The following is a 27,311-nucleotide window of genomic DNA, read 5'->3' as shown; positions in this document are numbered from 1 at the left end:
TACTTCTGGCAGCCCAAGCTCACATATCGGCTCCTGTCAAGGTTTTAAAGTCTGCTGTGGCAACCGTCTGCTTTAGCTTTGCTCCTCCTCAGAGCCAAAGTACTTACTGCTGAGTTGTCACACGCCAACTAATACAAACAGCAAGCCTCCCTCCTCCCTGATTTGCTAAAGGATGAGGGAAGTCTGCGCATCGTTAGCTTCACGCAAATTAGTGCATTCTTCCCTGCCAACTTTGCTGTACAGGCAGCAATTTTGGGGGCTTTAAAATGCTTCTGTGCAAACATTGTTTGTGATAAAGAAAAGCGTGAATAAACAGGTATGTGTCAGCAATAGGAAAACAGGTGGAAAATGCTTTCTCACTGTGAACACAGGTGTTTCACGAGAAGCCACAGAAGCATTTCTGGCGCTAACAGTACCATTTGCACATGGAGCTCGAGTTTAAAGCCCTGTTCTTCTCAACTTCCACGTTCAACTTCCGAGTTCCAGGATGCTGTGTGGCCTAAAACCACAAGGCACACTTGTTGGTGTCTGCATTTCTGTCTGGTGATTAGCAGTGGCACTGAGGGAGGCTTGGAGCCCATACAGGCAGGTCGTGGAGGGGCATTCAGCATTGTACCTTGCGCAGGGGAGGCAGCTGTCTCAGCAGGCTTTATTTCAGGTTACGTGGTGGCCTCAGGTGCTGCGAAGATGGCAGGCTTGATGAGGTGGTAATCTTTAAAGGGTGATGCTGCCAAATTGCAGGCAATGCCTGGGCTGTTGTCACCTACTTCTGCTTCCAGCAGAACAGTCTGAACACTGCTTCCCATGCTGGACCGGGCCCTATACCTGCCAGGAAAGCGGTCTGATCTCAGGAGAAACATCTTTTTACATCCGATGTGTGTGCAACAAGAAGAGCACTAAGCTGGGGGGCAGGTGCTGTAGCTGTGTAGGTAGAAGAGACTAAACAGGAGGAAAAAAACAGAAAAAAAAACACAACACACACAGAGTTATTCAATTTGATGAGCATGTTTGCCTTTGTTTTTTAATTTTGCTGCATTTTTCAACCATTTCAAGCCTGAGAAAAACTGGCACTGGCACTGCTTGAATGAAATAAATAAAATCCTCTTTTGTTCGCTTGTCTAATTCCAAGTTTTCAGGAATTCTGTTGTTTCTCAGAATCCTCCTGCTTTGAGAGAAAAATGTCACAAGAATATTTTTTTTTTTTTAGTCAATGCATGTAAAAGTAAAGGACTGATCATTTTTCTTTTAGCTCAAGATTAATTTTCAGGCTGGGACTGAATATTAAAAATGTCATACTAAATGGCAACTTTTCTGAAAACTTGAAAATTTGTGAAAGAAGGAGGTTACGCTGACAGATGTTTCAGAAACCCAATTAATGAAGCCCTGAAATGAAAAATACTAAGAACGATTTGGCTTCTTCTGTAAGAAGAAATAACAGGTAACATTTCAAAAAGCAATAAAAGACCAATCACCCCAAGAACTTCAGATAAAAAGTAAGATTCTAAAACAGGAGCTAGGTTTCCTTTTGCCATTGTAAACCTTTTAACACATCTATGGATAGAGAAGTCTGAAAAAAAAATTGATTATATTTTGTGCCAATTATTGAGGTTTCAGGAATTTTCTACATTCCACATTCTACATTAGCAAACAAAACCTTTTGAATATTTTTTGTTGCTGAAATAATTCCTTTTGAATGCTGCAGGTGTTCTAGCCAAGGCTTTTCTTCTCTCTTACTGGTCAGAAATTATTAGAGAGACCAGATTGTTCGCACCATCAAAATCTTTCCATCCGAATGAATAAATCTTTGGAATTGCTTCAGCGTCAATGCAAACTGCATATTTGAACAACATTTTGTTTTCTTGAAACTATTCCAAGTAACTCCAACTTCACGCTGCACATAATGGCTTTACACAAAAGAAAGATGCATTTAATCTCAGCCGTAAGAGCCTGGATTTGCCAGTGTTGTACGGCTGCCATTTGTGGGAAATGGCTTTGCATTATTGTATTTCTTTTCATCATCCTTACTTAGTGGCTGATCAGCTTCTGATAATGTGGTTACTTGATCTTACCCTGTGAAATTACAATCCATTATCCAGTCAGGATGTGTTCTCCGAGGGGGATTTAAAAAACGCTGTCAGTAATATACTCAGTTGAAATTAAGTGAGGCCACGAAGGAAGCTTACACTGCTGCAAAGTACAGGGTATCAGCACCTGTCCTACATTAATCCACTCAGTCTTCTCCATTTAGGCCGTGGTGTGGCACGATAGCTTGAAACTGCAACGAAATGCAGGGAAACTTGCTGTCTGTCCACGCTCTGAGGACTCACATCAACCTAGGTGCTGCTTTGTTGCTTGCTTTGCTGCTGGGGTGCAGGCTGGCAGGGAGCTCATCACACCACTGAGTTACAGGAGTCAAACCAGTGGCTTTCCTTAAGGGAGCAACTGCACATCACAGTGCCCAAAGCCTGCTGTGAGACCCTGAAATGAAGTCAAACAGTTGGAAGTAAGTTTCTAACCTTTGATAACGGAGGTGCCTTTTTTTTTTGTTTTAGGTAGGTTGACAATGGAGTAAGGAAACATCACACCAGTATTAAGACCAATGTACAGTAACACTTGTTGCCACTGAAAGGGCAAAGGCTGCTTCAGGAGATGCTAAAGGCTGTGGTGTAATGCTGTAGAGAACACACTGCAGGTAAAGGTCAGCACAATTTTACTCATAAGTATTTATTGAGCAAGCTTAGGTGACATTTCTTTATCTCCCCAGACTGCTTTCTAATCTTTGTCTCGAAGAAACTATTAGGACAAAGCATATTGTCAGCATAAAACTCAAAACATGAACAGTGCTGAATCCCCCAACTCCGACTGTCTGCTATGTGCCAAGACCCAAGACCATACACACTTTTAAAAAAGCATCCTTGTTTTTAGACCATTAGAGGCCAAGTTCTCAAAACATTCATCTGTTTCTAAGTGCTACGCAGTGACCCAAGTGAAAAAGAGTAACAGAATGGATAAGTAAAAAAAAGATGGAGTATTTCACAGTCACATACTTCCAAAAACCTAATATTTTGGGGAAAAGACCCTCTCACAATTCAAATTATGAATGAGTAACATCAAAAATATCATTATTTGCATTGATTTACTTGAACTACAAAAGAATCAAAAATCCTAAACTACACAACTGTAGATGTTGATGTAAATGAATAATTTCCTATTTATTGTCAATAACATCAAGAGATTGATCTAGCAGGTTACCTACAATAATTCCTTTGGGCCTCTTCATCACCTGGAGCATCTCCTGAGGCTTCTCCATCACTGCAGCCCAACAGCTGTCTTTTACAATATATCCTGACTGCCATCGGATTTGAGCCCTGCATATTTTGGTAGGGAAGTAGGTGTGTGTTTGTGTGCAAGGGGCTGGGGGCGGAGGTATCACTTTGTACTTCTTGCAGATAGGATTCCTGTACCTGTCTGTTGGCTGTCCTTATTTCTCTCAGGTCTGTTGCGGATGTCTGTGGGGGACAAAATGAGTGCCGGGTTTGGATTTGATTTATATTGCAGATTTGCTTGTAGCTGATACCACCCACATCAAAGTTTGAAGTCAGTTTTCAAAGCCAGAGTGGTAAAGCCAAGCCACTAGAGTGAGATTTTAAACAGGGAGCAAAACTCCATTGCTGTGGTTGTGAGTCATAAAAACTCCTCCTCCTGCTGGGCTGGGACAGCACTGGAAATCTTCAGGCCCTGCTGGCAAGCTGGTCCCTGGGCTCTCCCTTCCCACAGCCTCTGAAGGATGCACCGTGAGCCGTTTGGCTTTTGGTCGTGTGATGTTTATGTTGTGCTGCTCACAGGGTCAGAAAGGTTGGCATCATCTACTGCAGAGCCCCGCCAGCTTAGCTGAAGGGAAGGAACGTGGGGGTGTATCACTTTTGCCCCTCCCTAGCAATAAAACTAAGGTCTGGTTCAGACTTTAGAATTATTTAAAATAGCCTTAGGATTATTTTGTGTTCAAGAGTCAGTGCTACTGTGCTTTTCTTTCCCGTCCATTTCTTATTGGCTAAGAGATTTAGCTTCAAAATAGAAAATTTAAGTACCAAGTGGTTGTAGCAGTGCCACTGCAGCGCTTCTTCTAAGTGTCTTTGCATGTGTGCGTGTAGAATATTTTAAACTCAGTTTGAGGCTGCAAACATAGGCATGTGCAAGCACAGAAGTCCCAGAGCTTCTTCGTGCAGGTTTTTCTTTTTTCTTCCTCCTCCCTCCCCCCCAAACAATGCAGCCTTTAATTACATGAGAAAATGGCACTTGGGAATAATGGTATCAAATTTTCTGTACAATACACTGCAATCTTAGACCTTTGTTTCTAACAGCCAGGCTTAAATGTGTAAATTCCTACCCTGCTTCAGAGGCGCATTCTAGTTGTTACTAATGTGATATAAGTAACAGAATCAAAGCAATGTTTAAAAGCATTATCTCCCAAAATAATTCAGTACACCGATTCCTAAACTCGCAGCCAGATGAAGCCAGGAGCCAGACGAACAAATTATCGTTACTGTTTTTACAAATGTTTTTTCAAATGTTCTTTTGCATCAGGTCCTTACATCCTTCCTTGGACGGCTGAGCAAAAAGAGCCTGCACAGTTACCTTCCTACCTGGCTCTGAGCACATCAGACTCAAGATGTGGAGCAGCTGTAATGAGATCAAGCACAGTACCAGGCCTATGGGCTGCACGGCTGCCAAACGAAGGTGGTGAGGCCATGGAGCACCTGGACATAGCAGTTGGGATCTCCTTTAGAAAAGAGGTCTTGCTGCTTGTTTGCGACACAGTTGCTCTCAGCACCTCCTTCCCCAGTAAAAGGAGTGGTAGAATCTCTAAAAATGAGGAACCAAGGTGTGTATGTGTGACCCTGGGAATCTGCTTCGAGCCGCATGCACCTATAGCACCGAATACTTGGGTCTTTGGAGTCTGTGACTTGGGCACATTGCTCATTTCTTTGGCATCATGAAGCCAGTTGGAAATGAATAACCTTGCTTCCACCAAGCATGCGGAGTGCACAAGATAACAAAGTGACGTGTGAGGGGCTGCTGACAAGCGCCTGGAGTGACAGAGATGGTCCTGTGCTGCTGACTTAACAGGCGACATTTTGCAGACCGACAGGGGGTGATCGGTTCTCTGGGGAAGAAGGGGTACAAAACATGACCAAAAGTGAAAAGGTACTTGAGAGGCACCTTCAGAGCCCATCTGAAATCTCATGAGATCCCTTTGTGCCAGGCTGTCTACAAAGGCACAGCTCAAGGGAGCATCACAAGAGAAGGAACATGGTCTGAGAAATGGACAGCAGAGAAACAGCAGCTCGCTAACCACACAGGACATCCAGTGTCATAAACAGAAACTAAATGCCAAGTCCTAGCCCCTGCCCAACACTTTGTGACCCATTTTGTCATGGCCTGCACAGCCTGATGCTTGTTTAAGATGCTGTAGGAGAAGTATTGCAAAAAGCCAACTGCAGCTGTTGCTTGTGTTGTGAAAACATCAGCAGTTCAGTAAACCAGAAATAATGGCCCTGCCCCATCTGGAAAAAAAAAAGTGCCTTTCAGAGGGATGGCTTAACAAAGTGCCTGCCCATCTGCAAAATGGCTCATGTCAGGCAACTGCCAAGTGAGGAGAGGAGGTAGAGCCACAGTATGAGAGTTACGCCCTTCTGCGTGGCCCCTTGAAAATATCGGCCCCTTATATGGCAGGAAATTGTGCACGAGTTGAAGCTGTCAGAGATGATATAATTCTTGCTGAGTGCTCTTTGACTCCTCTCAGAGTCCCAGAATGAAGCTGAGGTCAGGGAGTCAGGGTCTGTTGGCTACTAGCCCTACCAGAGCTTCCAGAAGCTGCTGCACCAACAGCTTGTACCTATGTAATGCTGATCAGTAAATCTCACCATTGGGCTGATTGCTGGCCCCTCTGCACGGAGACTCTCTGTCTCCAGCATTGAGGTCTGAGGCAAGGTACATCTACTGCACTGAAAGTGAAGATGTGCCTTTTGTCCAATAATTACCATTTCCCTTCTGTGTGCACTTATACATAGAACAGGCTGAATTACTTCACATCAAGCCAGGAAAACCAAACCCATTGATGACATGCAAGCAAGTGCAGTACTTGCACATCGATGGCAAAATATCCACTGCCTTTATGCACCTCTCTTTTAGAGCTTAGGTTAACGGTGGTAACTCTATCCCTGATTATTTTTGGTAGAGTAGCTCTCACACACCTTATATGCAAGTTTTATATTTGCCTTCAGTCAGTTCCCACTCACTGTGTATAGGAATGGTGCTACAGTCTACCCCTAGATCCATAATTTAATACAATGAAGAAAGGGACAGTCATCTTCAGGGAAACCCTACTAGTTACTGTTAGCTAAGGACTTGGCTCTCTAAAGATTCTTTTTAATCAGAATATTAAAATCGCATATCATTAGCTTAGATTGGAAAAAAAAATCTTTTTTTTTTTTTTTTTAAATATCATTTTCCTGGAATTGATTCATGTTCTTGAAATCTTCATTGGTCAGTAATAAAATTCTGACCATTTAAATGTCTGCAGGAAATCAATTTTTTTTTCTCAGAAGTTGTCATTTTAAATAACGTTATAAATAAACCCACAATAATGACTGCAACACCAATTCCTTATATGCACAGAATTTAGTTTTAATTATCAATATGGTTCTTTTTTGCTTTTCAGTTGAAATAAATTTAGAGATATACTAGTATCACAGAATCATCTAGCTTGGAAGAGACCTCCAATATTACAACTGACTGATTCATAGATTTTAAGGCTAAAAGGGGGTACTATATCAGTTTGTGTCATCAGTTGTTCAGCAATTTATACTGTTTCCTTATAGTAGTCTGTTGAAATAAGTGTACCTCACACTTCAGGACAATTTAGGACCTATGTGTTCTGTGATCTTACCTGTTTTTATTAAGGCCCTTACAGTCAGCCAATAATTTGTCATTCTCCATGCTCTGACCAATTTGTACCAAAATTTCTGCAAATTTGCTCAGCTTGCTATATTAGATCTACCAGGGTTGTGGTTCCTTTCACTCCTTTCATCTAGACTCAGAGACAGGCATACTTCTTTGATCACAACATAATCTTGTACAAGTCTAATGACAACGTTTTCTTTGGATGCTGATTTGTTTTCCATCAGTGGCAAAACACTAATTGATTTCAGTATAGCCAAAATTTCATCCTTATTGATACTGGGTAACTAGTATTTTATTTCTGCATTGCCATAATCAGCGCTTTCCACTAACAGAGTCAACAAAGGCATTTCAAAGGCTGCACGACTGCATCAACAAATAATAGGGCTTTTCTCAGACCTTAGCTACCCAAAAGTTTGCCATGTCATATGGACGTGTAGCATCTTAGTTATAAGTTGGGGCCAGCCTATTTAGTCAGAACATCTGGCTAAAGAATCATAAATAAATTAGACTACTGCTTGTTGCAATGCCCAGTCCTGTCACCACTGAACTCAAGCCTGCTCATGAGTTCAGCCTTTGCTAATTTGCTGTTTCTTTCTCATATGTTTTTTCCATATGTCTATACGCAGCACACAGGTTTCGTGTATGCAGGCGGATCCTCCAGCACTTTAGCACATTTATAAATTGCATGTAGTATGGATTATTCCTTGATGTAGTAACAACTAGACTCATGCAAATGAAGATAAGCATATGTGACAATTTTTCCAGGAGAAAAGCTTCAGCTGGGAAATGGCCTTCCCTGGGGAGGATCCCCTCACTCTCTTTTTTAATTTCTGCAAAAACTTACCAATTATTTTTTCAGTTATTTCAAAGGACTTCTTGTCATGTGCCGCTGGAAAAGATGTGGTGACCACTAAACTTTCTGCAATAGCAGAATCAAAGATAAGAGACTAGTTCTGATTCTACCCCCATCTCCCAGAGGGGGTGTAGTTGTGTAGTCCCCTTTATCTTGTTGAAGGTTTTTTTTTCCACTTAATTAAAATTCCTTGGTGTCATGAACCTATATGATTTTTGTGATAGTATTTTTCCTGAGGTTTTGCCATATAGAAATGTATTCATAACTTACTCTATGCTTGTCTGCAGAAATCTGTGGTGGCCTTCTAACACTGTAATCCTAGGCAGCTCAGGGAAATTTAGGGAGAATCTCAGGATGCAAAAGCGCTGCTATTTATCATTAAAACATATAAAAAGCCCTAAAAGGAAAAATAAAGTTTAAACAAGGCTTGGGAAAGCCCTTTCAGAGAATACATGTTGTTTTAATTAAATCCTTATTAATAACCATTAAGGCTTTTTTTTTTTTTTTTTTTTTTTTCCTGCAGACTTTCATTGTGAAAAGTAATAGAAAAGTGATCAAAGCCCTGAATTAGTGTCTTTATGGTTATAATTTCCATTACTTCAGCTGAATTTCCCTGGTGGAGCTACGAGGAAACCTCTACACTATTCAGTAACAGCCAGTTCATGTACTAAATACAAACAGGTACAAAATCCTCTCAATATTTGCAGGCAACCCCAGCGTTTTGCTGATCAGCTCCTTGCATTTTGTTATTGCAAGTGCTTGGGGCCTCCATGAGAAAGAGGGAAGATTTTCAGAATAGATGATTTCTGACATTGCTTTACAGCTACATATTATGGGTGTGCATACACACACAATATATATATATATATATATATATATACACACACACGCACATACCTATACATATGCCTATCTGTGGGCACTTTTAAACAGCTGTCTCAGTTGATAACAGTGCAATTTGCTGCACTCATTTCTGATTTCTCCAGGGCTCTGGAATTTCAGGGTCAGACTTCTCACATTAGGGAATAAATACAATGTGTTGTTTTAAATGATGGTTTAAATAAAAAGGAAAAAAAAAAAAAGCAGCAATACAGCACATCACAATAGTCGGTTAAATATAGACATGGATTACAGAGCCATTGTTTTCACTCCTGCTAAATAAGACAGTACTCTTAAAATGGAACGCCACTTGACCTTTCATGTCTCATCAGTCTGTGATTGTATTTAACTGATGCGGGGAGGAAACATTTTCCCCCTGGAACTGTCCCCTGTTGATATGACGGTCACTACTGCTGGGTCGCACAATGCTCAGAAGGCAGAAACTCGGTGCCCCCGAACACAAGAGGGATCCTGCAGCTCATGGAGGCACTTTGTCCATGTCCCACAATAACACACGCTCTTTTTTCAACTTTTCTCAGCTTGTGCTCTCTGCTGGCAATCTCAAATCACCACCAGTGCTCAAACATTCAAAAATTACTTACTTTGAAGTGGAAATCCTTGATGTGCAAAGCAAGAAGCAGATCTGCATTGTGGACAAGGTGAGTGTATTATTCCAGCATGCTGGGGATGTGCCTAGTACATGCAGTGCCACTTCAGGGATTCTGTTTTCTCTCTGCTGTGATCTTCTTCTGTAATGGAAACACTTTCATTCCTCCCTCTGGGAGATACTCAAAACTTCTGCTCAGTCACGATCCTTGTCTGTTTTCTTCTAGGATTTCTACAAATGAACCAACACTGATTTCTTTTAGATGAGACTGTGCTTTGGACTCAAAATATGTCCTTTGCATGTCTCTGAACGTAACACTTAGATTACACTGATGATTTCATAGCATGATACTTAAATGTCTGCTTCAGAATAGATATTAAAATGTAATACATTTGCAAAGCTTAGCATTTCTGTAATGTTATGGGTTCTTGCTGTATTTTCTATTTTTAAAAAAGTGGCTTAGCTGAGTTTTTTTTTTTTTTAATGTTGTGAATCATTAAAGATATAAACTACATTCAAATTGTCTAAGCAGAATGAGATGACTGGGTAGGAAGGAACTTTACAGCACAGTAAACAGCAGTTGAAAACATACCTCGTATTTACATTACAGTTTTGATTCATTGTCTCTCAGCAGAAGAGCTGGCCTCTTGCATACCATTGAAAATGGGAATCCTAAGCTGTTTAGATTGCAGGAATTTTCTGTAACACAGTAGAATTTTGAGACTTACTGTTTTGCAAAAAGAAAAAATAAAAAGTCCCTTATTCTCACTGGCAACAGCTGGAACTGGTGGATAAGTTTTACTTTCAATGTTTAATTCAATGGCTTTGAAACATTCAGGGTGGAATACTACCAGATTTCTAGTGCTCCTGGTCACTTAAAGGGTGTTTTTGCAACATGTGCTTAGTTAAAGGCAAATGTCTGATTTGTTCATTCTTAAAAGGCCAACAATTTTTTGATTTTTTTGAGTTTAGCTAAAGGGGCAACATGTACAAAATGATCAAACAACTATGATGATTGTCAAAACCAGTTCTAATGACAGCATCTGTATTATTTGATTTACCAAGTAATATTTATACAATTATAAAAAAGGGCTGTCTAAACACTGTACTGAACGAGGCTTCAATCCATGAAAAGAGTGACCATTTTTCTTATCTTAAACTTTTGTATATTCTCATTAAAAATATATATACTAACAGAAACAGAATTAGGCCAAGAGTGACATTTCAGGAATCCTTCAGCAATCTGCAGTCTGTTTTAATTTTTATTCAGAATTTTATGAGCCTGAGCATTTTCTGCACCTTTCCCAAACATAGACTCTGCCTCTGTAGTGGTGGCAAAAAGAGTTATGAGTGGTGATTGCAAATTACTCTCCAGATGGAGGTAAAATACACACAGAGGAGCAATAGCAACTGTAAGCTGAAAGCGTCTGCTCAGGAAGCTATGTTCAATTTACATGGCCACGGCCAGCCCTTCTGGGCATCGACCTAATTTATGGATGTATTTATTTATTTATTTAGGCACAGTACCCAAGGGATTGGTACAAACATAGTGTAAGGCAGAGATTTCCAAGACTGCCTAAAGAATTTGTATTTTGAATGCTGATTCACCTGGGTATCTAAGTCCCTTAATTTGCTATAATAAGCCCTTTCTAAGGCAACCCTGAAAGCAATGCAGTTGAGTTCCTTACTTCAGTGAATACTTGTTAGTACTGGTGAACCTCATTTCAGCTGATTATTAGAGCAATCAAGAGACCATTTCACTGGATTATGCATAATCTTCTGCTTAATTAAATACAACATTGATACAGACCCAACTTGACACTTCTAATGCCTCTTTTCTGTTTGTAAGATAATTATGATTAGCTTCATTTCTCAGGGTTGCATGTAATTAATTCTTCTCAGGATGTATAACAGGAGAGAATAGGAACCATACATTTTAAAATGTGTATATTTATGCTCTTATTGAATATTGTTAGTAGTTTAGAATATTATGATTTAGCAAATGTATTTGTAATATTCTCAGATTAATAAGTCTGAAAGAAACAACTAAGTTAAAAAGACCCCTTTCTTTCTCCACCTAATGGAAACTCAGGCAATGATAAGATGATTAATGAACTGATTAAATACCAGCCAATGCTTTCAGAGGTTCAGTTTCTACAAGACACTTGCATATTCATATGAATCCAGTTCAGAGTAGTAGAAGCTCTGTAAAGTCTGCAAAGTGATGATACACCTAACTGGTTTTGGTATTTAGAAAGAAAAGTTGTCTCGTGCTCAGTGCAGTGTCAGGGATTTGGAAGAGGCGTGTTCAGCTATGTGAGCTCAAGCAATCAGTTGACATGAGAAGGCTCTGGATCAGGCATAAGTAACTGTGAATTAATTCTCCAGCTGTAAAATGATAATACCATCATCTCCTTTGGCTTTCTTACCCACCTTACACTTTGGGGAAGGATCAGCCATGTAATATAATTGAGCTGAGTGGTTAGTCTAAGGTCCTGATTGTCTTGAAGATTGGCTTAAAGGCACAGAATAAATACATATTAGACTGGTTTTAAAGCGTGTAAGACACATTTACTTCATACTGCAGGCTTTTCCAGAGTCAGGAAAGCCAGAAAAAATACTGAAAGAAAGCAGTAGAAGAGGAAAGCCCAGATATTTTATCACATAGTCATTCCCTCCAGGAGCTGGGTCTTGAATACCTAATCCTGCAAAAACTGATGTAAATTCACTGTCAAGTCTTTCTGCACTTGTGTGCTCGTACATAAAATTCTTTTTAAAACTAGCATTACTTTAATATTGTCAACCTGCTCTGGCGACTTTCTCTGCAATGGATATACCATTATGCATTTAGTTTGGTGCAGATGAACTTTTCTGATGAGTTACTGAAATAATTTAAATGAGAAACAAAACCAACGTAAGGTATTTTTCCCCAGAATTGCTCTTGGTACTAAAATGAATTCTGAGGTGAGAAGTCATGGAGAAGAGGCTTCAGACTTTGGGGGCATGGAGAGACGTGAGGAAACACAAATCTGTTTCAATTATTTTTTCCCCCCAGTTATTCTTCAAAATGTACCCAAACTACTTCTGGCAGAGAGCAGGCACTGGCAGTATGTAGACAGAAAGGGCTACCCTTGGGAGATGGAAAGAGGACTCATGAAGACGTAGGAAAAGCTAATTTAAACCTGAGCTAACAGGCCCATCCATCTGTCCTTAAAAGTTAAATGCTCAGACCAGTTACCCTAGGACCACACTTGTGAGCAAAAGATATCTGCACATTTACATGATCGCAGCAGTGGCACGCAAAGCACTGAGGTTTCAAGGGTGCACATGAGCAGCCCCCTGCACTGCACGCTGCCTGTGAAACAGCAGGAATCCAGGAGCGTGGGTCCATTTTGTTAACAGTCACAGCTCTTCCTTCTGTCCCGCTCCTCAGGTGGCAGGCTTTCTCTTGAAGAAATTCCCATCTGTCTGTAAAGAACAAGAGGGCGTGTATTTAGAGTTGATGAATATTTTTGTTTGAAATATTTTCAATGAAAACCAGTTTGCGTAAGGATTATGGGTCCCATTTTTACTTCCAAAAAGTTAAGAAAACAACAGAACATGAAAAATTCACAAAGTCCTAAAAATAAAAGAAAATAATTCTTTTTGCTGTATTTTTAAACAAATAACCCACATTTTTCATCGCCAGCCACAACTTATGAAAGATACATAGCTACTCAAAAACTGTTTTACTTGTACATTATTCCAAGATCCTGAAGTAGGTTAGTTTTAAGGTTATCGATGTGCAGTGATTTGATTTATAAATTCCGTTAAGGCAACTTGTAACTGTTTCTGTTATAGCATTCATTGGATAATATTTTTTTCTTCAAATTAACTTGTAGTAAAATGTATTTTCCTTCAAATGTAGTGCAATGTAATTAATTTTGCATGAGTTGCTTTTAAGGCAGAAAATGTTGCACAATATTGTTTTACAGAATAAATCACCTTTGGGGAAACCAGCAGAGAAAGCTTTTTCCCCATCAAAAGTCTTGGAGCTCAGTAGTTTTGTGCTTCCTGATTTTGCCAACTAAGCTATAAGTGGAGGTGCAAACTCAGGTTTTGTCAGCTGCACAGTGGCACTCCTTTCCAAAAAAAAAAAAAAAAAAGTTCTTAAGGCCTACAGAAGAGAACTTGCTTCCTAAGATGTGCAGGAAGGAGTCTCTTGTCTTGGTGTACTGCAGAGATTATAGGGTAGATTCGTTCTCCACTGTGCCTTGCACTGGTCCTCCATGCATCCTGTGCCTTCTCCCACTGGAATCTCCTCTCCGCCACCTCAGGTACCTCCACATTTGATTTCTTTATATATTTCAAGCACAACACTGTCACCTCTTGCAATTTTGCCACAGCTCACTTTTATTTATTTTTTAAGTCACCATCTCTTGCAACCATGGAAATCCCAAAATATTTTATTTAGATTTTAGGTACACTTCACTTCTCTATTCTGACTACTGGACACCCAGAAAACAAAGTAAATAAAAAGAACTCATGATTTACTTCTATTTTTTTCTGTTTCACGATTCATAAATTCACAAATCAGATGGCAGACTTCGGAAAGCTGAGTTACTGGTAGGAAATGCTTGTGGTTAGCAGTATATACTATAGGAGCATTTAACTGTCTGTCTGTGAACATAGACATGCCGTGCAATGTCTGCAGTAAAAGTGATGTGAGCATTGTTATTTTTCTTAAATTAAGAGATCTCTGTGTAGGGTCTGTCCCTTTTTTACACATTTTTGTTGCACCCAAGCATAATACAAGCTTATACATCAATCCATCCATTTATATACACAACTTCTTGCTGTTAAATATAACACAGTATGTAGAATCACAGGATGGTTTGAGTTGGAAGGGACCTTAAAGTTAATCTAGTACCAACCCCCCTGGCCTTGAATGCTTTCAGGGATGGGGCATCCACAGCTACTCTGGGCAACCTGTTCCACTCTCACCACCTTCAGAGTAAAGAATTTCTTCCTAATATCTCATCTAAACCTACCCTGTAGGCCCCCTTTAGCTACTGGCAGGCCGCTGTAAGGTCTCCCTGGAACCTTCTCTTTTCCAGGCTGAAACACCCCAACTCCCTCAGCCTGTCTTCAGAGGAGAGGTGCTCCAGTCCTCTGAGCATCCTCTTTGCTCTTCTCTGGACTCACCCCAGTGCGTCCATGGCCTTGTGCTGGGTGCTGAACGCAGGGCTCATATTTTGATTTCTTTGAAAAGTTGTCTGTGCCTGAAGATGTTCACAATTTTGGTTTGTAAAGCACCTAAAATAATAGCACCCTTGTATCTGCACACTACAGTTTAACAATAAAATGGAGTTTCTCTTGATTTACACTGGAATGACAACAAAATCAGATGCACGCAGAAATAATACCTGCAGTATCAGAAATCTCTTTTTCTCACCTGCAGGTTGCATATCTATCACAGAAAGTGGGCAGCCAAAAGAGCAGTCATCACCAGCTCTTTCTTGCATACTCATATCTAGTAAATAAAAATAACTTCTCACATCACAACTTGGAGGCTATTCTTTACATACCACATTCATATAAGGGGAGCAAATGCAATTATGGAAGTACGCAATGCAACTCAGCAAAGAAACTCACTGCAGTACCAGGGCACTGCCTTTCACATCAGACTTTTCTCGTTTGCTTCTTACTAGGGAAGAATAGTATTGAAGTCCTTTTCCACAAGCGAGATATTTAATTGCCTTGTATACTTTTTTTTTTTTTTTTTAATAAATCTTGTAATTTTAATATTTATAAAATATCTCGTAAATGTAAATTTTTTTCTTGTGGGGAATGAGCTGAGCCTATGCATTTCCACAGCTGCCTCATTTCATTTCATGGGCAGGATTTTTGAGATCATCATCTTTCTCATTCAAGCAGTCTCTCTTTACAGATGCCCTGCTTCTGTTTGGGGCTTCTTTTTTGTGCCAGTGCTGCCCAAAGGAATTCAATAACCAACTGTGTCAAAGGAGGGGGGCTTCTTTGAGAAGACTACATGTTGATACTAAGTCCCACAAATTAGGAATTCCCACAGCAATGCAGGTGAAGAAGCAGAGACAATAAACTGGCCGAATGCAGACTCATTGCTGTATAAATCCTCTTTTTTATTTTCTTTTGGAAGGAGGCTTTTGTGGTGTCGGTGTCTTTTGCTGTATGCTTTCACCACATCCAGCTCAACAGGGAGCTGGTCCCTGCTGGTAGGCACCGCAAATAAATACATTACATTTACAAACATGTTATGAAGTCTATGCATTTTCTTGCCCGTAAGAATTGAATCTTATGCCTGCTCCTACTGTTGGAGGTGCTGGTAGCAGTATTTTCTTCCTCAGCTTTTAGTTAAACATATTCAAATTCTATTGAAGCAATGCATTACATTAATTTCTTCCCACTCTACTAGAAATTCACATTGGTTTTATGTCAATATAGCTACAGAGCTACAGAGAGCTTCACATGAAAAGAGGCAACTGGGTATGTTAATTTCTGTTTGTAATTACCACTCTTATTTCAGTACAGTTTTTTAGAGGCAATACCTGGAGAAATGGCCTTTGGTTTGACTAGAAGAGGGAGACTGAGGAAGGAAGAAGCTGGTAACTTCAGGCATTTCATGTTTTAAAGGGATGGTTTAAAAAATTAGAGAAGCCACTAGTGAAGACTGATGCTTCAGATGATACTAATTTTCAACGCTTAGAAGTGCCTTTAAATGACAGGTTTTATGTACCTCTTATTTTAGTTATAAAAGTCTAAGCCTGGGCGTGGGGGGGAGATAGAGTGAAATACAATAGATAATCCAAAAAAAATTAAAGCTATATTCAAAGCTCAGTGAAAACAAGAGAATGAATTCTTGAGGCACCAATGGTGCTGCAGCTCCTCATGAGCATTAGCCATTCTGGCAATGGAAAAAGCCAGCTATTCTACAAGAGCAGTGAATATTGCCAAAAGTACATCTGTAGAGACAGATTCTAACCAGTGTGAAAATGTCCTCTTTCCCCACAAAGTTATGACATTTTACCCCAGCTGCACATTTGCCTTATTGCGTCAAAGGTAATTCACAGATAATTGCAAATTATGAATGTACGGGAGCAATATAAGACCATAGGGAGCTGTAGGTGTTTTATTAGTCTAATAGTTAATCAGCACAGCCCATGATGGAAATTTAGGTGTATAATGGCATCTCATATAGGCATTATTGTAGCATTAAAATACTCCTGCCCATGATTTATCAGTCCATTAGAATATGCTTCAGGTTCTTTCTGAAACCTTAGTGCTGTGATTCTTCACAAAATACCCCAGCCATGTAGTAACAGATCTATAAATATCTAACAGTATATATTAATGCTATAACATACATGTCTACATTTAAACACTTCTGCATTTTTAGAAGTCCTTAAAATGCAAACTCTCCTTTTTAGATATATACAGCTCCATTACTACAGGAGAACAAATTTTGGCAGTCAGAGAACCTGTACTAGAGGTACAGCAAATATCTCTTCACAGCACTTGACACTGTGAAAAGTATTTCGATTTCTCATTACCCTCATGATATCTAATTGTTCTTATAGATCACCTTCATTTCCCATTCTTTTCTGCTTCTCAGCTTCATGCTTACCCTCATGGACCACAGGGGGCTGGCTGCCTCTCCATCTTTCTGTCTGATCTCACCAACATAACTTTGGACCTATTGGCTGAACATAAATACACCTGAAAGAGAAGAAAATAGTTTAAAAGATTACTTAGCTCCTTCTGGTATATTGAAAGCTGCTGGTTGGGTAGCACAGTGTTTCAGAGTGGGGAGGACAGGCCGAACCCAACCATCACCAGTCATCTTGCCCAGTGGGAACATTAGAGGAGACAGGGAATGGGTAATGGGTCAGCTGGAGAAGAATGGAAAAGACTTATAAAGCTTCATGAGCCCTGCTACTTCTGTAACTATTTACCTTGCCAATATGCATTCTGTGAATTTTCCTTTGAGTTGGTTAATCTTGTTCCTGTTTCTGTTTTCATACAGTCCCCAGTATAGTTCATGACCATCCTGTGCTAAGTACTGGTTGAGTTTCTTGGGTGCACTGCTTGATTATATACATTCGCAGTCTGCATAGGTATAAAGAAGCAAGCACAAGCCTCTACAGCCATTTGATAGAAAAGACAGAGACAGCTATCATATCATAGCTGGGCAATACGCTTAATACTGACAGTCAAAATCCAGACAAACCCTAAATCCCACCTTTTTCCTGAGAAAAACAAGAAGAACTGGTCAAAATTGGTGTTTTGTTTTGTTCTTAAGTGCATATCACAAATGTTGTTTTCTTTGCAAATTACGGTGAAAACAAATGAGTCTTGAATTTTCAACTAGATAGAATTTGTGAGAGAAAGATGGTATTACAAATTAATTTTGGGATATTTCAATCTGTCATGACACAATAAATATTTCAAGTGCAATTTGTTTTACAATTTAACAGTGCATTCATTTATTTGAATGTTATTTCCTGTCAGGTGATTTTCCATAGTTTTAGAGGGTGTTATATTATTTTACACTATCATGATTGATGTGTCATAAAATAATGCAAAAGTAATGAAAGTTCTGTATGGATGAGAAATAAAAAAAATTGAAAATAACACAGTGAGATGAATTTTCAGCATGTTTCTGAAACAGAATTTAAAACAACAACAACAACAAAAATCAAACATTTTCTTTTTCATTTAAAAAATTTAAGTCACTACAAATTTACACATCCAAAGTTTTGCCAGAACAATTCCATTTTCATAGTTGAAAAGTGTTGTGATAGAACTTTTCTGACTAGTTCTGCTGTTGAGCTCTCAAGGTGAGTACAGGAACTGTACTCAATTCTTTTTAACAAAAGGTTAGAAGGCATGGAGGCATGCCAATGCTGGTCAGATTTGCTCAAAAAATAGTTGGGCATGGTGAACTCTGTAAATTGAGGGATGGCCTGCAAGCCCTCTATCTGCTAATAGATTGCTTTTTCTTTACTTCCTCACTCATTTTAACAGAAGGTGAAAAAGCTCTTACCTGTGTCTGACGCTTTTTTAATTTTTTTTTTTTTTAAAGGGAGAGGATTTATTTATTTATTATAAGAATCCAGCTAGACATATAAAAACAATGTTAACATGTTCAGAGACAAACTTAACTAGTGTAAATTGACATGACCGCACCTAGTAAGCATGCAGTTATGTGCATTCATAGATATTTTGACCTGTGGTCATTGGGAATGTTAGTCAGTTGGCTTATCTCATATGCCAGAGTTCAGGTAACAACATAAATAATCTCCAGGAGACTACTGAGCAATATAGCTGTAATAGGCTTAGGCTAAACCATAGTTCTGAATCTCTCCAGTTTGTGGAAATACAGGTCTGAGATCAGAGCTGGCTCTTTAGTATAGAGTTTTCACTCCAATCTGTTGAATAAAATGCTGCATTTCATATAACTCCTTTGTGTAGCTGCTGACAGCACTTGCCTATATGTAGTTACTTGTCTAAATGTCGTAGGTATTTATATCCCTTTGGACATGATCAGCACTCTGGTTCACCAGGCTAACAAAAGAGCCCATTGTGTGACATGCTGAGGGAGGTTCTCATGCTACCCATTTTTAATACTGTCCTTGAAAATTAACAGTAAGAAAAATTGGAATTAGAAGCCAAACTCACAAAATGTGAGATCAATTAGAAGGGGTGTTTTCCTGATTAACTTTCTGTGAATGGCTGCAGATTTATAATAATACAGCATGTTCCCCAAGCAAGGACAGGGTGTCAGAGCGGTAATGATGAAGTATTTGTTGACTGCTGAATTTGAAAATGACCTGGCTTTCCCACCAGCTTGGTTATCTGTTTTGGAATCAAATCCTCAGCTACAATAAGCTGATGTGACCCTTTTGAACAAATTTACCTGGCTGCAGAGGGGACTGCCTGCTGTTAACGAGTAGTTAGAGACACAGAATTTCTGAATTTCTGCAGTCACAGAAGATGCCTGTTGGAAAGCAGGTGGTTCAGCAGTGCAGTCAGACTGGCATGTCCCAAAAAGGAAAAAACCTTTAAAAGGAAATGTTGAATGAAGGACCACTTATTTGCTAAAACTGTATTATTCAAATTCTTATTGATATTCTTCTAAGCTGTAACTGCTGAAATAATTCCTTAGTACGAGAACTGTGATGCAATTACATACAGATAACCATATTAGTAATTCCTTGACTTACAGATGTGAAAGAGGTATGAAAGTGGAAAGCTATCTGATTCACCTGCATTCACAAAAGGCAGTTTCAAATTCCCATAATATCTTCCATTTCGAGCTCTTCCTTCAGTCATAGGCTAAGTTTCCAGTGCAGTATTTTAAATCTTAAAAAGAAATGTGATACTTTGTGCATTGCTGCATAGAGGAAGGACAGAAATGGAAAAGATGACCCAGAAGATCCTTTCATTCCTGAACTCCTAAAAAAATAAAAGTTGCCCTGACTGGAAAGGTTAAAATATTTTTGCTATGAAGATAAAGGAAAAACAGGATATGAGGTTTTAAACTCAACCCTTTCTGAATGAAAATTGTAATGAATGCAATCCATATCTGTAAAATCTGCATTTTTTTTTTCTTGGTGAAGAAAAAGTACTCTTGAACCCTAATTACAATGACAACATGTTAGGAAGCTATATATGAAATCTGGTGTTATACTTACAAGTTAAGAAGTTAGAGGCAAAACTGGCTTGACCATCAAACGTAGAAGATAGATGCCAACTAAGAGGTGCTTTTACAATGAAATTCATCTTGTTTTAAATAAACCAAGGGTGGGCTTTCACTCTGTTTTCCCTTTGCATATTTGAAAAGCGCTGAATTAGAGGAAAGGGAAGGTTATAGCACTTTCATAAATAATTTAAAAGGATAAAAGAAGAATAGGACTAATAATTACAGTGAAATGTTTCAGGGTGTTTTATTCAGATAGCACAATGGGTAATAAGAGCAGATGCTGTTCCAGTCCATGCAGTTCTTCAGTTTGTATTGATGTACAATGAAAAGAACCAAAGATAATTAATGGTCTATGAAGAGGACACTCTTAGTAGTGAGCTGATGTCTCAGCATCCATCTTCACATTGATCAATATTAGAATCTATAGCTTCGCCCATTGTTTTACGAGGTCCTTAAGGAAAAGGACACAGAATTATCAAGATCATAAAAAAATGTATTTCATTCTTTTGTGGCTCTAGCCTCATTATTCTGCCCAGGAAAAGACACTGCGATTCCTCTGTGTCACAGCCCATTCTGAAGAAGGAAGGTATTCGTGTTATTTTTCTACTTGTGGTCCGTGCAGCTTGCCTCAAGTGAAGAGAACAGCCCTTGTCCATGCCAGCGGGCTGATAACACAGATGTCCTCCTGCCCTTTTGGCTGAACGTGTGCTCCAGGCCTGCCCCGGGCACACGCAGCCGGCAGAGCACGGTGCCACCCGGAGCCACCAGGCCATGACAGCCCAACCAGCCAGCCAGAGCTGGCACCATTAAAGCCAGATGTCGCCTCTGGCAGCTTGGATGTACCCACACACAGCAGTGCTCTTGCTAATGAGCTCTACATTGCTCAAAGATGTAGTAAGGGAGCACCGTCCCTCAGCTGTAGTTGTTCCAGCACCAGCTCTGCATGTGGTGTCTGGTGCGCACACCATGCCCTGTGGGTAGGCTCACTGCAGCAGGCCGCTGTAAGCACAGATCCTCTCAGGCACCCAAGGCTTTTAACTTTCCTGTGGGTTATGAGATGATCAGCTCTCTAGAGCACTGGTTAGCCTTGACTATCCCAATATAGCCGATCATCTGTGGAAGGCAGGCCCCATGGTAATGCAGCTTACTCTATTTAGAGAGCCAGATGACCCTATCTCACACCGGAGAAGACCAGTCCCTTCCCTGAGCTGTTATTGCCAGCTCTGAAAACCTCCAAACCTGTACCATGCTAGGACATCTGACACAGTTTCATCTGCAGCCTTGTAAACTCTGTAGTTGTTCCTAGCTAAGAGCACTTGAATCCATATCTGACAGATTTAGGGCTCCAGACTTTACGGGTGTAAAATTATGAGGTGTAAGAAAGCAATTTCAGATATTTTTAGAGGTTTTGAAAACAGACAAATAAAACCACCACCACCACACCTTCTTTTCATATTCAAGTCCACAACAGTTGTACACATCACAAAAAAAGGCACATGCAGATGTGCTTTTCTACTGGAAGTTGCGTGGCATGACTGCAAATACGGACTTCCATAGTGCTCAGTAAATTCCTCCATAACTTTGGAAAAGAAAGCACTCTCATCTAAACTCAGAAAAAAAAAAGAGCTAGCAAAAATCTGAACATTGCATACCACTTTAGCACAGGTATCAACAGAGAGCTTTAGATCACTGAAATTTGTAACATGCTATCTGCCATATTGTCGATGGAAAAATGTTGGCTCGCTCCTAAGCATTAATGGCATGTATATTGGATACTTGTATTGGGTGTCAAATTATATAAGTGCAAAACTTCCTATTTGGTATTGATTTCTAGCTTTTTTAGCCAGTGGCTAGATTTGAGGCTACAGTGCCTAAAATCTCTGCGGAAGGCAGCTTTCTGCCATCTGCTGTCTGGCTGCAGCCATGAAGTCTCTTGTTAGAGCCAAAATGGATCCCCATGGTTAAGATACAGTTCAATGTATATTCCCCAGAAAAGAAAAAAAAATCCCTTATAGTTCCAGAAGGTGGTGACATTTGCTTCAGTGGCGAAAATCAAGTGCGTAAAGGGGGCCTACAGGAAAAGTGGGAGGGATTCTGTATCAGGGAGTGTAGCAATAGGACAATAGGTAATGGCTTTAAACTGAAAAAGGGTAGATTTAGGTTAGGTATAAGGAAAAATGTCTTTACCACGAGGGTGCTGAGGCACCAGCACAGGCTTTGCAGAGAATCTGTGGCTGTCCTGTCCCTGGAGGTACTCAAGGCCAGGCTGGATGGGGCTGTTGGCAACCTGGTCTGGGGGGAAGATGTCCCTGCCCGTGGCAGGGCGGTGGAACTGGAGGAGCTTTAAGGTCCCTCCCAACCCAAACCATTCTGTGATCCTATGATCCTCAGACACTTTGAACAAAGTGTGTTAAGAAACTAATAAGCATGACAAAATGCAGCCTAAAAGACCTCTAGACTGCCACCAAACACTGTGACACCTGAAGTGCTTCAGTGCACAGGAATGACAGTGTGTGGAACCAGACCAATTTCAAGCAGAAATAACAGAACCTGACACCTCTACTTCTGGCCCCTGAAAAAAAAAATGGCTAAGAGCCAGGTCCTAGCATGCTTGAACCTAACCTTAAAGCTAATCCTTGAAGCTGTCCCATTGGTTTGATCTTGGGGGCAGTCACTGTATCAGCAGGGCCAGCAGCTTTGCCTCTTGCCCTTGGTATTTTACTCTTCTATTGAATAAGCAAAGGTGGCCCAGGTAATACATTAATCAAATGTGAACAATCCTTAATACTAACGTATCAACATGTGAGGGAAGAGTTTATTAATTTTCTTTGTTATTGCCTAAAGAACTTGCAGACAAATTGAATCATGTCTTCATTAGAGGAGGGTAAAAGCAACCTCAGTTTGAGAAGGCAGAGCAATTAATCTGCTTGCATTTTGTTTTCTCTTTCAGGTACCTCCATCATCTACTCTTCTTGATGTGAAACACAAATTTCACAAAGCATGTAAGTACTTTGGCTAGCAGGCTGGAGGCATGGTTAGAAGCCTTTCAGCATGGAGAAGTAGTCAAATTTATTTTTCATGAAATCTCACACAAAAGCTGAGGCTGGCTTGACAGCTCCAGTGCTAAATTAGAGCAGTATTCGGAGTAAGGTTCTCCTGTAGCTATCGCAGACATGAGAGGCTGGAAGGAGAGGACTGCATAATTCATCACTGCTCGCCCATAAGGGGCGATACTTTTTTATCTGTTTTTAACATTACAGTGTCAATTCAAGACCTCAGCTGCATTCACTCTTCCAATGTTATATTAGATAAGCTTCGATAACATTAGATTGCTTCAAGCTGGCTATAAATAGACCATGTGGACCAAATAGTTACTGTAGCAGGGAGCTCAAGCACAGAGTGATTAAATGATTTATCTGAGATCGTGGAAGCAATCTGGCAGAGTTCTCAACTGACTCAGCATTGTCCAGTTCCTTAATGGTCAGGGCAACCTCCCTTTGTTATTGCTTCTTTTGTTTTTCACACCCATGAGGATGAGAAAATAGTATAGGGGAGGGTAATTTTTGGCACATATGCACAGCAGATGTGGACCTTGTACATGAGAAGAGACAAGAGCAATACTACTTGAAGATCCCTCTTTCCTTGCTGTCAGAGAACAGTTTTGTTGGATGCTCCTTTTCTGTCACAGCCTAGTCACATATATTCTGCCCTCACTAGGGGTGTTGGATAAAAAGGAGAGAGAAAGAACAAGACAAGCAGCTGTGTGCCAAGGTTTGATGACATTTTCATTTATCCTTTATGAATTGCTGTGTCAGTATTTTGAGGAGTGGGGCTAAATGTACCTGAAAGCTACCAGATGTTGTATATGTGTATATGGCGTGCCTTGAGTTCTGAAATGCTGTAACCAATGTTTGTAGAGAGCCCAGTTTTGTGACCTTACTCCTAGACCAGGAAATGTGTCTTCTGCTTCTGCCCATGGGAGGTAAGGTGCTACTTGTGATCAGGACTCGTACCTTGAGTGTCACTCACATGGGATATGCAGGTCTACGCAAGGCCTCTTACACTGAACTGGGGTATTTAGTTGAGTATAAAAAGTTGCAACAAGAACCGAGGGTTGGAAATGAGGACCAGACAAACTCAAATTAGGAATGAGGCATTTGATGCCAAGATGCAGGATGGGTTACTGCTGGAGTAAGAGTTCTAGACAATGGACCTTCCATTATTTTTACCAAAAAAAAAAAAAGAAAAAAGGAGGGATATGCTACTAAAGACTAGATGCCTTTTGCAAAGAAATGCTTTAGTCAGATGCTAATATCAAGTTCAGAGTAGGATATGTGGAAGAAGCATTATACTTCTCTGTCCTTAGAATTTTATAAAACATTGAAGCTTAAGGCCTCTGATTGCACAAAGGTTCAGTTAATGAAGCAAAATGTTGACACGGCTGCTCCAAAACCACTTCTTTTCAACCCCTGTAAGAGCTTGCAATATGCAAAAGGCTAAAAGTCTAAAAACTCAGCACCTGAATATGTGAAGACTGAGTGCATAAGATTTAATATTTCAATAAGGATGTGTCCTCCCACCACTTTGTGAAATGCAGTGATTTTCTGCTTAGACTCTCTTAAATCATTTGAGACTGGATTTATATTGATGCAGCTTAAATCAGCTGAAGATCACTGGCACAGAGGCTTATGTCAATATAATTGTAATAAGGTTTTTAATTAATTTGGGATAAAATAGTGAAAGTTTGTGTATAAGCCATTTTATTGGCACCTGTTTTCATATTTAGAGGTACCTCACTCCTCAAATACATCCAGGCATGTAAGTTGAGCTGTGTATGGAGGAAGACAATAAGTAGTACAACAAAGCATGACACACACCGTGAACTGAACCTCTGACAGTGTGGCCCTTTACAACATGTGGAAAGGCTGGCATGTGCCTTCAAAGTTTTCCTAGTCCCCAGTTTCTTAGTTCTCAGGAGCACACTGTGTCAATGTCCTGTGTCATTTCTTCCCATTCCAGCTCATTGCTTTGATCTCTCTTTTCCAGCTCAGCCTGGATGTTGCTGTCTCATGAGGTTCCCCCTTCCTCCTTTTCCTCTGGCAAAGAACAAACCTTCCCTTTTTTCCTCTTTGTGTAGTTTGGAGGATGACAGCTTACAGATTTTATATTACAGTTCTTTTAGGCAAGAGCCGAGAAGTGGCTGAAGCTGATCTGTGGATGCCTTTGGTTACTGTGCTATTTGTGCTAGTTCATGCATTCATTTCTGTCATTTCATGTGTGCCAGACTCACATGTCTCCTATAATCTCTTGCTAAAACACTCCTACGCACACGCCCTTACAGTCTCCCTGTCCTCGTGCATCCTCCTTTGATCACCCATGCAATTAAGCTTTCTCCTCAGCTGGTATCTTGTCAGCCCTTCAGTGAGTGAGAGGAACCCCTGTGCAGCAATTTCACAAGCATCATCTCTGTCACTGATCAGTTTTTGCTGCCTGATTCAAGAAAAGAGGAAAAAAGACTGAATTATGAATTGCAGCAGGAGACTGCTAATCATTAAAATAAAAGAAATGGGATGCAAGTGGCACATAGCATGTTACCGTTCAGTAGTTTCTAAGTCAGTCAAACATTAGTTTGGATCTGTGTTTATATGAAAGAATACGGACTCAGAAATCCAGGAACAAATACTGAAATATTCTACGGCTCTCACTTCAGCAAAAGCCTCCTTGTGGAAACAACCCCAGCAAAGGCTAACACCGTGTTTTCTGCGGCACTGAGTTCAGCGGGGCGATCGCTGGGGATTCGGGGATCCATGAGCTTTTAGCAGAGGTACCACCTACGATAACCTGCCATTTCATGGGAAACAAGAGACTTTCTCCAGACAGAAGAGCACAGTTTTAGATCAGCCCCTGGCTGCTGTAGCCACCGTCTGTGGCAGGGACTGCAGTTTGCCTGTTGCAGAGCTCCAGCCCTAGCTCTGCAGGGGCTTTCTGTAACAGATGCTAGATCCAGGCTGCCATGCTTAATAGGAAACATCACACCTGCCCACCATGAACCCGTCTAATCCTTTCTAAACCTACTTACAGTTCTGACCTTAGCAAAATCCTCTGGGAAGGAGTTCCGCGATACGTGCTTCGTGGACAAAACCACACTGTTCACGGTGGCATCATCCACATGCCTACACTTCTGCTGCTTGTTTTCTGCCTGAAATTGGGTGGCAGCTGAGTGCCTGGGTGTTACTGACCTTCACGCTGTACCATCTAAGGCATGGCCACAGAAGCCTTAATCAAATTGGTGCTGTGCACCAGGTGACTTTACTGCTGTTTTCCTCATTCCTTTGGCTGGCTGGCAGAGGTAAAACCACACGAGTAACTTAATCTACCAGAAGGAATCCTCTTGCCCCATTTTTTCAGTTGCTTATAATGAGTCAGGTACCTGACATTTCCCATATCTATAAGGATGATGTTTTCAATGGGGAAAGAAATACCTTGTAGACTAAACTTCGCAAGCTCTTGTCCTTGGCAATAACTCTTCACCTTTAATTTATTTTTATCTTTGCAAGATGTATTGGGCTGGTGGAGGAGGAAATCTTACAGATAGAAAATGAAAAACTGTAATAATAATGCTAATCCAAGTATCACATAACTAAAATAAAATACGTCTAGAACAGGTAGTATAGTGGAGTCGGTGATCATTAAATATTTTCAAGGTTACTGCACACAAAAGTTTCTGGAAAAGCTCTTGAAAATGGAGGAAGAACAGAAAGGAAATAAGAGTTCAGCAATAACCTAACAAACTCTTGGATACAGCATCCTGCACGAGGAAGTAGCACAACTGTAGCTACTCTCTGAAGTCAGAAGAGCGAGTTTAGGGAAGCCAGAAACTGCCCCTGAGGCAGGACCAGCAGGCAGATAAAGAAGGGCAGATGGGAGGAAGCCTGGCAATGGATGGAAGGAAAAAGGGAAGCTGAATGGAATGAAAATAACACATGCAGAGCATCCCAGCCTGCAGAGGGGAATGAAGTACTCAAGGAAAAAGGAACATAGCTTCCAGCTTTCCCAATGAGATATTAACTCGTAATCATTCAGCTCCAAAACTGCAGGCCTCCCTCTCCAAGTTAGCAAACATTACATAGGGTATATAGAATAACCAATGTTAATCAAAGTAAATCATTAAGAAAGAAATTGTCAGTAGGTGGCACTCAAGAATAAACATCATAATTTCTGGACACTATGAAACTTCAGTGGTCTGTGGTACAGTCTTACAACTGCTTGTTGCAGGTATTTCTGTAGAC

General features: G+C 40.3%; 1 protein-coding gene and 1 long non-coding RNA gene across 2 annotated transcripts in view; one reads left to right on the top strand and one right to left on the bottom strand.

The window, feature by feature from the left end:
- The first annotated feature begins 9,120 nt into the window (after positions 1–9,120).
- TECRL (trans-2,3-enoyl-CoA reductase like) overlaps positions 9,121–27,311 on the top strand; it is a 58,307-nt gene continuing 40,116 nt past the window's right edge. Inside the window, exons 1-2 of the mRNA XM_032187546.1 lie at positions 9,121–9,354; positions 22,973–23,024. Of these exons, the coding sequence (XP_032043437.1) occupies positions 9,121–9,354; positions 22,973–23,024 (286 nt within the window). The remainder of the gene's footprint in view (positions 9,355–22,972; positions 23,025–27,311) is intronic.
- On the bottom strand, positions 9,219–17,030 carry LOC116489301. Its single transcript, XR_004253266.1, has 4 exons — positions 16,945–17,030; positions 12,583–12,770; positions 9,895–11,817; positions 9,219–9,533 (listed from the first exon to the last, which is right to left on the bottom strand). It is a non-coding gene; the product is annotated as an uncharacterized LOC116489301 (long non-coding RNA).

Source organism: Aythya fuligula, chromosome 4, assembly GCF_009819795.1.
Source record: "Aythya fuligula isolate bAytFul2 chromosome 4, bAytFul2.pri, whole genome shotgun sequence".
Taxonomy (NCBI): Eukaryota; Metazoa; Chordata; class Aves; order Anseriformes; family Anatidae; genus Aythya; species Aythya fuligula.
Note: the sequence above shows the minus strand (reverse complement) of the source record. Positions and strands in the feature narration are given on the sequence as shown.